General features: G+C 33.1%; 1 protein-coding gene across 1 annotated transcript; it reads right to left on the minus strand.

Annotated features, from left to right (window-relative positions):
- Positions 1-3,770: 3,770 nt before the first annotated feature.
- Positions 3,771-7,252, minus strand: LOC120092691 (acid beta-fructofuranosidase-like). Its single transcript, XM_039050841.1, has 7 exons — positions 6,489-7,252; positions 6,047-6,055; positions 5,104-5,960; positions 4,860-5,021; positions 4,544-4,779; positions 4,380-4,467; positions 3,771-4,279 (listed from the first exon to the last, which is right to left on the minus strand). Exons 1-7 carry the CDS (start codon positions 6,898-6,900, stop codon positions 3,986-3,988), a joined length of 2,058 nt encoding a protein of 685 aa, XP_038906769.1. The 5' UTR covers positions 6,901-7,252; the 3' UTR covers positions 3,771-3,985.
- Between the last annotated feature and the right edge of the window lie 5,380 nt (positions 7,253-12,632).

A 12,632-nucleotide genomic window follows, 5' to 3' on the forward strand; every position in this document is an offset into this window, starting at 1 on the left:
CCATGCCTCCATAACATTTTCCCCCATTTTTTAAAAAATCAAACCTAAAATCTCAACATAGTTGGCTAGCTAAATACAACACATCTCATTGCACAAAACTCAATTATTCAATATAATAACAAATTGAAAAAAAAATCGATAATTTGCATATTAGAAAAAAAAAAAATCATAAGTAACAATTTGTAACTTCCAAAAAACAAAGATCAAACTATAAAGACTAGAGATTGGAACTTCTAAAATTGAAACTAAGAGTAAATTTTAAGGAACAAATTATTAATTCTCCGGAAATATAAATGAATAAATTATCAACTATGAGAAATACAGCATTAATTATGAAGGATAAGGTTATAATAAATACAACAGCTGAACAATTTCCATATTCACTTCTCCCCATGTTGTTCTCCAAAGTCAACGTATTGAACTTTAAAATTGAGAGAGAAAAAAAAGAAAGAAATTGCAGTTAGAGATGCCCAATCTCTCGCGGGCCGATTAGGCGAGAAATGTGAGAGAGAATGGGAAAACAATGTTCTTGTGAGCTAAAAGAGTACGGGGCTATATTCTCCATCCCATTTTGGTTAATCTCTATTTATTTATTTAGTATAATTATTTAATATTATATTATTATTATTATTATTATATAAACATTACACTTAAATTTCAAGTTTGTTGTTTATTGGTCAAGATAATGAATATATTTAAATTGAATATTTATATTTAGATTATATATATGAATAATTTAATTTATATTTATTTTCTTCGATAAAAAAGTTGAATATTTATATTTATATTATATATGTAAATAATTTTATTTATATTTATTTCCTTATGTAAAAAAAATTGATTAGTTTTTTTAGGTCAAAATTTGAATAATTTATCTTTAAATTCAATTGCAGGTAAAACTAACCCTAATAAACAATGTGGTGATAGAGGTAATTACTTATTTAAAATTTGCCCACATTAGTAATTTCAATTAATTTATTTTTTAAAAAAATAATGGAAAAAATTTCCAGTAGGGAATCCCCGCCCTACCCCATGAACATCTCTAATTGTAGTGAGTCACAATATGATTAAGTTATTGTAGATGTATCATCTATATTTGATGTTTTGCAAATATAGCAAAAACACATCAAATATGAATGTCTAATTATTTTCAATTATATATTTGCCCTAAATAATTAGTTGATAGAGAGAGAAAAATGGGACCAAACATGCGATGGTCAACAGAGGTAAGATAGGGTGGTCGGCGACAAATGGTGGGGGGTTGGTGGAAGAGAGATGCTGGGGGAGAGAAAGAGAAAGACAGCAATTGACAACCGACAATCGGTGACCGAACGTACGGTGGTCGACGAAGATAAGTGGTGAGGAGGTGGAGCAGTGGCCAGCGACAAATGGTGTGGAGCAATGCTGGTTTTTTTAAGAGAGAGGTTGGGAGGGGGTCTATTGCTTCCAAAGAAGAAGTTCAAGGGGTTTTTTTTCAAAAAAAGTAAATTTTTAAGTGTATCATTTTAATTCAAGTGTATTAAAGGATATCAAGTGTATCATTTTAATTTAAGTGTGTCAAGAGATATCAAGTGTATCGGATGTGCATCAATAGTGTATTAAGAGATATCAAATGTATCATATATATAAAGTGTATCGAGTGTGTATCGAGTGTATTAGGTGTACTAAAAGTTTGGACTATGAGCCTAATATTAAAGACTTGTTTTGCCCATTTTACAACTAACCAAAAAAATGTTTGCGATCCAATAAATAATGGGCCTTAAATTCTGGAGTTCAACCACACCAAGGGAAGCCCAAAGAGTACAGCCTGAGGCCCATAACGACAGGCCATTCTTCTCCAACAGAACAAGAAAGGGAAATTGTGCTAGATGGCCAAAATGTGGGTGTTGTTTTGAAAGATGTTCAATTTTTTAATATATTGAAATATGGTCATCCGTATTTGAGGAGAGACCTGCCACTGGTTAGTTTGTTCTATATTTGCCTCTATAAATATTGATTATACACTTCCTTAGCTAGTTTTGAAAAGATATTTACAAATAGTGCTAGTTGTAGATTTGATTTAGGTTTGAAACTTAAAATTATAACTTTTTAATTGATTAAAAGATTTTTTGAGATTTAATTCATCTTTATTTTGACGTCTCCAACAAAAATATTATATGTATCTCTAGATTTTTTTTAGTAAATCTCTATCTCTATATTATGTTTATTATTAATGTTCCCACCCAATGAAAATTTCCAATCTTTCTAGCATTATCGACTTCATCTTCCTCAATAAAAAACTGTGGCCAAACAACAATAGTTTCAAAATATTGCTCATACAACACTCACACCTCCCCAAAACCACGACAACATTTTGACACAAGTTTTCAACTCCATTACCGAAAGCCTTGGCGAGGAGGCAGCAGCCGTAATCCATGTCCTGTAGGTATGTAATGTGTTTTTATAATAAAGGTTTCAAAGTGTTTTGCATATTAATTTGTGAGATTTTTAAATGGTGGTGATTAGAATGAAAAATGAATTAGGCATTTGAAAAATTTGTATATCTATGGAAAAGTTGTTGCAGGCATCAAAGACTTTAGATTTTAGAATAGAGAGTATTTGTGTGGTTTAGTTGACAATCTTTTAGTTCATAATATTTTTATTTACATGACTTTATGAAGTTTTTAGCTTTTACACTGTTGTGTGTGTGAGATTTAAATTATTTTTAGAACAAACTATGACTAAAATCCCAAAATTCTAGCTAAATACAAGGTATTTGCATGATTCATTCTAATGAAGATTGAAAATACTTATGATAACATATTTCAAAATTTTAATTGTGTATGAATAGAGGATATTTATTGGACTTATAAGAAGTTGATTAATACAAAGTATTTACTTATTCTTTACCTAAACCTAAATTCTGGATTAAATTATAATTAACTATATTTTATGATTAACGTTAATTTTGGTTCATAAAATGTATATCTTTTCTATTTTCAACCAATATTTTATAATCATCATTCTTAGATTTTGTACCTCTAGTTCTTTCCAATGATATTATTTTAGATATTGTTTTTTAAGAAGTTAAGTTACTTTTGATATATTTTATTTTTTATGTACTTCATGATACTTATATTCAAAATTTAGATTTACGAGAGATTGAGGTGGCTTAGTTTGTTAGAAATTTTGTTTAGTCATTTTTCTAAAACGCCTGTTTTGGCCATTTGTTCAATGAGAAACTGACATAAAAAAGAAAAAGAAAAAAAAAATGGTTCAAATACTATTTTAGCTATTGAACTTTGAATATTGTTCATTTTGGTCTCTAAACTTTTAAAAATGTCTATTTTAGTCTCTAAATTTTTTAAAAGTGTTTATTTTGGTCCTTAAGATTCGATTAATTTTTAAGGATGAAATTGCATCTAACATCAGTTAAACAAGATGAAGGTGAAGTAAATGTCAATAACGAATTCGCCCAAAGAGTGAATGACCAAAATCTTAAACTCAAGATAATTAAAAAATAATTTGACCACCTAATTCATGAAACCCTAGATTTTTAGGGTAGTAAACTTATTTGGTAACATAGTCATAAAAAATACAATTTATTTCACTATTTTGTTTAAGAGTTAATATAGTTTTAATAGCAAAGACCAAAATAAATAATTTTTAAAAATATAGGAAATGTTTTTTTAATATTTATGAACCAAAATAGAACAAAATTTCAAGTGGAAGAACCAAAAATGTACTTACATATTTGTCTTGTTCCGGAAATAATTACGGAAAATGGGAAATGAACCGAGTATAATCATTTTATTCCTAAAACATTCATGCCTTAAACATATCAATGAATATGACATTTAACATCTACATATAAAAAAACACTATTCGCTTCATCACCTTTCAAATGATCATTTCACTGCATAGACAGAGTCGTCAAACATGTATAATACACTTCTTCCCTGCAGAATTTCATCAGGCTCGATTCCATGATATGCGCTTCTACCTCTCACCCTAGGACATCCCATATGATCAGATGCAACAATGAAACAAATAGGAACATGTATAAAGGTAACAAAACCACAGAACTTCTTGATGAGTCGTTGTCTTCGCTGGGGCGGTATGGGCGTATAAATGCAGGATTCATCTGCCATATTGTGAAGGAGGCTGTAACGTTGGTGTCCTTAGCATTGTTGAATACGAATAGCCGAGCAGCACCGTAGATCGCTTTTGTCGGATAAATTCTTGATGAGATGCAAGTTCTCCCACCTTGAGCAAAACTTTCCACCACCGAATGATCAACCTGGATGGCCACACATGATTCAGTGTCAACTCTCAACTCTCTTCAACTAACTGATTTGTTTATATGTGAATGAATGAAAGAAAAGACTCTTGGAACTTACAAGTATTCTTAAAGATAACTTTTCACCCTCTAGTACTGGAACAGAACTTCCATAAATTGGCTTGATAACGTCGTTTGCCTCCGAGGATCTGAAGCTCCGAAAGTTTAGACTTTAGAGTTCATTCATTATATCAAAACTGAATTGGAACTGAACTAATTCCAGACCTTGATTCATCAGTGCAAAAGAAAGTCTTGAGAGTACCATTCTGGCCTTTTGCAACATAAAAGTATACTGGAGTATGCTCGCTGAGGCTCTCGTCTGCAAGTACCGAAAGACCGAACGGCCCCAATGCGCCACGGTCAGCTGCTCCGCCCCTTGATTGGCAGCTGAATTCTTCATTGCTTTCGATTGCCTTTGCCACAGCCTCCTCATCCAACTCGAACTCGGCAAATATATCTAGCTGTGGGAGTTTCACACTGATAGTTAGCAAGAAAATACATCTCTCATATTGGAAATTATTGATGTGTTGAAAAAAAAAACCTGAGTTGATGTGCCAACATCAAGGGGCACCACTGATCCTGGCTGCACCACCAAATTGTTGAAGGCAAGGCTTCTTTGTCTCAAACTTTCTACCTCCTCCACTGGCCATTGGAGTAAATTGGTCCCAGTTTTCTTATCAAACAAAATAGTTCTTGGAATTGACTGCCAAAAAATCATTGTATTACAATGCTACAAAAAATGAATTCATCAGATAACTTGGGAACTAATAACAAAATCAGCTTACTTGCACTGATGCCCATCCCTTCTGAACATCAGCAAATTCACTGTCAGACTCTCCAATCCAGCCCCACAAAACTCTTCTACCTTTCTTATGGTCGTAGAAAGACTTGGACGCATAGAATATCCCATAGTCATATCTCAAACCAATCCCAACATTAATCTTGGGATCATCAGGAACCCAAGTACAAGTCTTCTCATCATATGTTCCAAGTGAATAGTAATCGTGTCGGTCGTCGTCAAGGCTTGTCTTTACAACATGCTTCACCTCAGGTCCATTAACTGAAGTATCCAAGCCAATTTTCCCAGCTTTGGACACAGGAAAGAAGTCTAGACATTCCCACATTCCAGTACCAGCAACAGCACAAAGCAGATTGTCCAACAGCTGAAAACTTTTGAAGTCCTCTGTTTCATACAGCAAAGAGATCCCAGTTCGATTGACCTTCGATCCAATCGCCAGGCGCCATTTCCCTTTGGACGTGAGCCATGCCGTCGTGGGGTCACGGAAGTCTCTGAAATGGATGCCAGGTGGGGGGAAAAGAACTGGATTACCAGGGAATTTGACCCAATCGATGAGCAAAGGATCAGACAAGTTGGCTGGATATGCCAGGTTTTGAACTTGGACATGCTCTTTTGTGGAGCCAGTGTAGAGCATCATGATTTGGCCATCAGGAAGAATAGTGGCAGAACCGGTCCAAACTCCATTAATATCATACCATTGATCTGGAACCAAGGCCAAAGGAAGGTGAAGCCAATGAATCAGATCTCTGGACACTGCATGCCCCCACACAATGTTTCCCCACACCGCAGCATGTGGATTGTGCTGGTAGAAGAAATGGTACCATCCCTTGTAATACAATGGACCTATTACATTTTCAATTCTCATCAATACCCAAAAGGAGAGGCAGACATGAACAACATCTCAATGAGGCAAAATAAACATGGCTTACCATTAGGATCTGAGCCAGAAACAAGTAGATTCCCCCAGAAGCACAATCAGATGTTGCAAAGAAGAACCACAAAACAAAACAAAAAACAATCAGAAGTTGCAAAAAAGAACCACAAAACAAAACAAAAAACAATCAGAAGTTGCAAAAAAGAACCACAAAACAAAACAGAAAACACACATCACATTTCAATCAATCTCATTAAAGAACATGTAACTTGTGTATTGGATAAACATTTCTTTCCTTTTTTTTTTTTTTTTTTTGGTTTGAAAAGTCAAAAAGGGCATCGAATCACTTTCCAGTTCCCATTGCACTTTTTGTTTTTTTTCTTTCAATTGAAGATTCACAATCGTTCCACCAAATCAAACCCACATAAAAATAACATTATAAACAAGAAAGGATTCAATTCCTCCAAGAAAGAGGGAACGAAGAAGAAGAAAAATACCATTCATCCAATTCCCCTCTGGTTGGAAGTGGAATGCCGTTCTCTGCCAGGACAACATGCTGTTATTCCATGGAAAAGGAGCGACATTCTGGCCAAGAAATTGCCGGTTAGCCTTTTCCGACACACCGGCCGACACCCCACGTGACGCCGTACGGAATATCTCCGGCGACTTCGACTTTAAGAACGAAAGTCCTCGCAATGTGGCAAGATAACCCACACCATTCTGACCAATAATGGCGACCAATAAGCAAACCAAGAGCAACCCAGATGAAATCAAGACGGCCAGCTTAATGGGTCGCCGGTGAGTGGCGGGAGATTCGACGGGTTCATCAGGAAGAGGATTGTAAACAGGCAGATTTTCCGGTCGATCTCCGGAGCGAAAGAAAGCAGAAAATGGATTAAAGTTCACCATGAGTATGCTTTGAGATTAATCTCAATCAATCATCTGTTGATATCACTCACACAGACAAAAGAAAACAAAAAAGGGAAGAAATAAAGAAAGAAGGAAAGAAAAGAGGAAGAATAGGGGGTGAAAGTTGAAACCCACAAAGAAAAGCTAAAAATGGATGGGATCGATTTCAATGGCGAATGGAGGGAGAGGGGTGTTTTTATTGTTGGCAATATGCATAGCTTTCGCTTGTTTGGGTATGGAGAAGGAGATAAATTAGGCAAAGAAAGGAAATGTGAGGCTTATACCAAAATGGAAGGAAGATTTATATAGAAATGTATAAAGATGAAATCATGAAAGAGTAGAGTGAGGAGTGGAGTTATGGTCATTTGGACATCAAAAAAGTGTCCTCTTTCCTCATTCTTGGCTGTCCCAACTTCTTTTTATTTTTTCCTTTTTATTTTAATGACCCTTTGATGGATCATTTCCATGTGAATTTTCTGTTTGTTTGTTTCTACTTACTCTGTAATTATAAAAACAATTTCATTATTATTCCACAAATTACGATATTGTCTTTTAACCTTTTATAATCATTTCAAAACTATACAATCAAATTATGATCCAAAAATTCTAATAGTGTGAGAATCTAAATTGTCACATCATTATAAATTCTAATTTAAGTTCAAAATTTTGATTTTTTTAAAATTATTTCAAGTATAATTTTGTGAGTTTTAATTAAAATTAGATGTCAATTTTTAATACCTTATGATGCAAACTTTGTATTTTATAAAAAATATTAAGTCTCTAATTAGTTTAACGATTTATTTATATATAAAATCTCATTAAATCTTAACATTAATTTTTACAATAGAGATTGAATCGTTATAAATTTAAAGTTTAAGAACTAAATTGTTACATAGTAAAATTCATGGATTAAATTGTTACAAAACTGAAAGTATAGGGATTAAATTATTACAAACCAAAGTTTAGAGACTAAACTGTTACTTTCATGAAAGTTCAGGGACGAAAAGTATTTTTTAACTTGTGAAACATCAATCGTAATAGTGCAACTTTTAAAAGGATAGATGTACTTTTTAACGAATGAAAAAGTTGATAATATTTTTTATAATAGAAAAATATGGTTCATAGGTTTTAGTTTAATTTTCATTTCAAAACCTTTTCATTTCGTCCCTAGGTTTTTTTTTTAATCTTGAGTTTTGATGTGGTTCTTTTTGTCCCTAAGTTTCGATATAATGCATGTTTACCCTTATATNATGTTCACTATTATGATGTAAATTTTTTAATTAATTTTAATATTGATATAAAATTAGTAAAAAGTAATTTAATTATAATTAATTTAATTTTTTAAAATCAATTAATAGACGTTAATATTGTGAATTGAAAGTGAATATTTATTAAAAAAAAATCAAATTTTAACCTGTAGAATGTTGAAACCGTAGGAATCAAATTAATATAAAATTCAAAACTTAACCGTAAAAATATAACATCTTAAAATTTAGGAAACAAATATAAATTAAACTCAAAACTCATAAAAGTATAATATTTTCAAATCTCTGTTTTTTTTCCTTTTATAATTTAACCTTAAATCAATCGGAAATGTTTGGTTTATAATTTTGTCTTAAATTTCCAAAGCGAAAGATAATGTGATGATGAAATGAGAGGAAAGAGGCACGTGTGATATGTTGGACACACATGAAAGACGCACCATTTGTGGCAGCTGATTGACCTCTGCTAGATCTGTGTCCTAATTTGTTCAACATATAAAACATTTTATTTGTTTTATTCATTTTTTAGGATATTATATTATATACTAAATTATATTTTTTAAAAAAAAAACTAGTTTTTTATAATTTCTTTCTTTTTTTACTAAAGAAGTGGGAATCACATGAATTAATACAGTCTAAATTGCACCTAATCATTGCTCTTTGTTTTATCATAGATGATGTTATTAAAATGATTTACATAATCAATCATTGTACATCAGGTAGCGTACCATGTTAATTTAGGTTAATTTGTACTATATTAAAAGGAGCAACAAAGGGAGAATTTTTCACATTCCTTTTTGTTCTTACAAATTTTTACAATTTTCATTCTATCCCTAATATATCCCTTTGTTGAAATCTACACACCTCATGAATTGAACCATTTCATCAAAGCACTCATCTACAAAGAGACTCCACATTTTATCAAAGTACTTATCTGCAAAGAAATTTCATCCCTTCAGCGATAACCACCATAGCTTTTTTGTATTTATTTACTTAAGTCTTTGCAAAATTTTGTTTATAAAGTATCCGAGATCGAAATTGAATTGGAATGTATAGAAACTATAAAAATCTAAGCCATTATTGATATAGTTAAGTGTCAATTGAAAACTTTAACATTGAATTCTAAAGTGTAATTTCAGGTTCTTTTTTTATCTCTTTTATTTTTGTTCAAATTATTTTTTGGAGAAACCATTAATGGTAATGGATTTAACAAAATAAATAAATAATAATAATAATAAAATAAAGTTGAATTCCAAAACGACAATTCTATGTTTTTCTTTCTTTATTTTAATTACTTTTTGAAGAATATGTTAATGGTAGTGGAATTTTTGCTTTGATTAATTGAGTGATTTTTGTGACTTAAGTTTTGCATATGTTAAGAGGTGACAAATATAAAGTAAACTGTTGAAGTATTGTTATCTTCTTTTAGCAAATTTCTTCCTTTTTAGAAAGATGAAGATCAATATAGTTAGATATGATTTTATTGATATTTGCAAGAAACTATAATTATCAGGTATCTACATTGATTTGTTAAGATTCGTATTTTGATATTTTTAATTTTTTTAAAATTGTTGGACAGAGATATAGATTTGTCAATATATACAAATCGTTACTAAACCTGTGTTTTTATAATTATAATAATTAATTATTTATTTTTTAAATTGTTGTGCAAGAAAATGTGTTGAATTTCATAACAATAATTCTAAGTTATTTCTTTAACTATTTGGGTTGGAATTACTTTTCCGAGAAAATTTTGGATAGGTAAATAATATTTGCAAATAAGTGATTTATGGCTTTTCCATATCAGTTATTGAGTTCTTCCAAATCTAATTAACTTTTTTTTTGTGTGTGATATTTTCTTTTTCAGAAAATAAAAAGTAATTTAGAATAGTAATTCTAAAGAAGTATTTAGAAAACAAAATTACATTTAGATTATGCTCATTACAAAATGAAATGTTATTTTTTAAAGTAGTTTACAAAAATTTAAACTAATAATCTAAAACATATTTGAAAAACGTTAACAGAGTTGAGAATCTACAAATTATTTTAAAAAACAACCAACCATTCCAATATTACGGATATTAAGAATGCCAACACATAAAGTCTTGCCTATCTACTAAAAGAATAGGACTTACCAAAGATATGTTGGTTACCACCAAATCTCCAACCATTTGTATTTGTTGAGTTATTTTTGCATTCCCAAATTAGGGATTCCATATCGTATAAATACCTCACCTATGTACATTTCACATACAAGAAATCATAAAGGAAAACTTGGCTTGTCACTGTCGTTTTCTACCTATCGTCTACTTGATTGAGCTATCATTTATCTTGTCTAAGTGTTATCGTCTGCAACATGAGTCAAGCCATATCCTTCAATCTTTCCTTTCTAACTTTGTATCAGAGCACATAATGACCAACGTCAATCAAGGAAACCTGGGAGCCACCCTCGACACAACCAACTTCAGTGGCCCATCCTTGAATCAACTCCTCAATCAGATAACCTCCGTTAAACTTGATCGCAACAATTTCCTCCTATGGAAAAACCTAGCGCTTCCAATCCTTCGAAGTTATCGACAAGAAGGACACATGACCGGACAAAAAGTTTGTCCCCCAATGTTTCTGCAACCTGCAGTTGGTGAAATCATACCGACTGGAGCAGGAGCTGCTCCGCGCAGCACAGAAGGAAGTTCCGACAGTGGTGCTTCCAGCTCGTCGACAGCACTTGAGATAAATCCTCAATATAAAGCGCAGATGGCTGTAGATCAACTTCTCCTCGGCTGGCTGTATAACTCCATGACACTAGAGGTTGCCATTCAAGTAATGAGATGTGAATGTGCAAAGGATCTGTGGACCAGCATTCAACAACTCTTTGGTGTTCAGTTTAGGACTGAAGAAGATTATCTGAGACATGTGTTTCAAACAACCAGAAAAGGTAATTTGAAAATGGAGGAGTACCTTCGAACTATGAAAATGAATGCTGACAATCTTGAGCAAGCTGGTAGTCCTGTGCCACCAAGAGCTCTTGTTTCACAGGTACTACTAGGACTTGATGAAGAATATAATGCCATCGTGGCCACGATCCAAGGGAGAGCGGACATGTCATGGTTGATATGCAGTCAGAACTTCACATGTATGAAGGGAGATTGTAACATCAGTCAAAACAAAAGACAACGACAGGCTTCAATCAAGTCAGTAATGCATCAATGAATATGACAAACACTAGACATGTCAACCAAAATAAGTCCAATAGCAGTAATCAGTCTACTGGGGGAGGACAACGAGGTGGTGGTGGCCATGGCAAAGGTCGAGGCAGAGGAAGAAACAACAACAAACCTGTGTGTCAAGTCTATGGGAAGATGGGACACATAGCGTTCTACTGCTTCAACAGGTATAACAGAGATTTTATTCCTAATTCTCCTCAAAACAAGGGACAACCCTTCCCCAACAATCAAACCAAAAACACACAACCTCACCCAACAACCCTAGCCACTGCTTATGAGAGTAACCCCTTTTTGACAAGACAAGAAAACATGACTGGTGTAAATTAGTATGCTGATAGTGGTGCCTCCAATCATGTTACCTCAGACTTCAACAATCTTGGCAATCCGACTGAATACTCAGGTACTGAAGTAGTCACTGTAGCTAATGGTAATACTCTAGAAATTTCTCATGTTGGAATTGCATGTCTGTATAGTGATGCCTGCAATTTGAAACTGAATGATATGTTATGTGTTCCTGCCATAGCAAAAAATTTGGTCAGTATATCTAAGCTAACAAAAGACAATAACGTGTTCATTGAATTTTACACGGATTACTGTCTTGTTAAGAACAAGGGTACATGACAAACGGTAATGAAGGGAATGTTTAAAGATGGATTGTATCAGTTAGAGGGTGCAGAAATCAACTCAAAGTCAGTAGGAAATGGAGTACCATCACAACCAGTGCACAAGAATAAAGATCTGTCTACTCTTAGCATATCTTCGAAGCATATGGTGTCTAAGATTACATGGCATAAAAGGTTTGGCCATCCTTCGTTAAAAACACTAGAGTTTATTATCAAAAGCTGCAATCTCCCTATGTTATCTAATGAAGAGCTTAACTTTTGTGATTCTTGTGGGGTCCAGCTCCTTTCTTGTCAACAGATGGGTACAAATATTAGGCTATCTTTGTTGATGATCACAGCAGGTACACATGAATCTATCCTCTGAGGTTAAAAAGTAACACACTGACAGCTTTTCAACACTTTCTCACCATGGTACAAACTCAGTTCAATACACTGATCAAGTCCCTACAGTCGGATAATGCGGAGAATTTTTTAAGATACACAAAGTCTGTCATCAATTTGGCATTGCTTCCAGATACACCTCTATATACATCAGCACAAAATGGAAGGGCTGAGAGGAAGCACAGACACATAGTTGAGACAGGGCTAACCCTACTCGCCTAAGCACATCTTCCCTTACATCA

This window comes from Benincasa hispida, chromosome 12 (genome assembly GCF_009727055.1).
Source record: "Benincasa hispida cultivar B227 chromosome 12, ASM972705v1, whole genome shotgun sequence".
Lineage (NCBI taxonomy): Eukaryota > Viridiplantae > Streptophyta > Magnoliopsida > Cucurbitales > Cucurbitaceae > Benincasa > Benincasa hispida.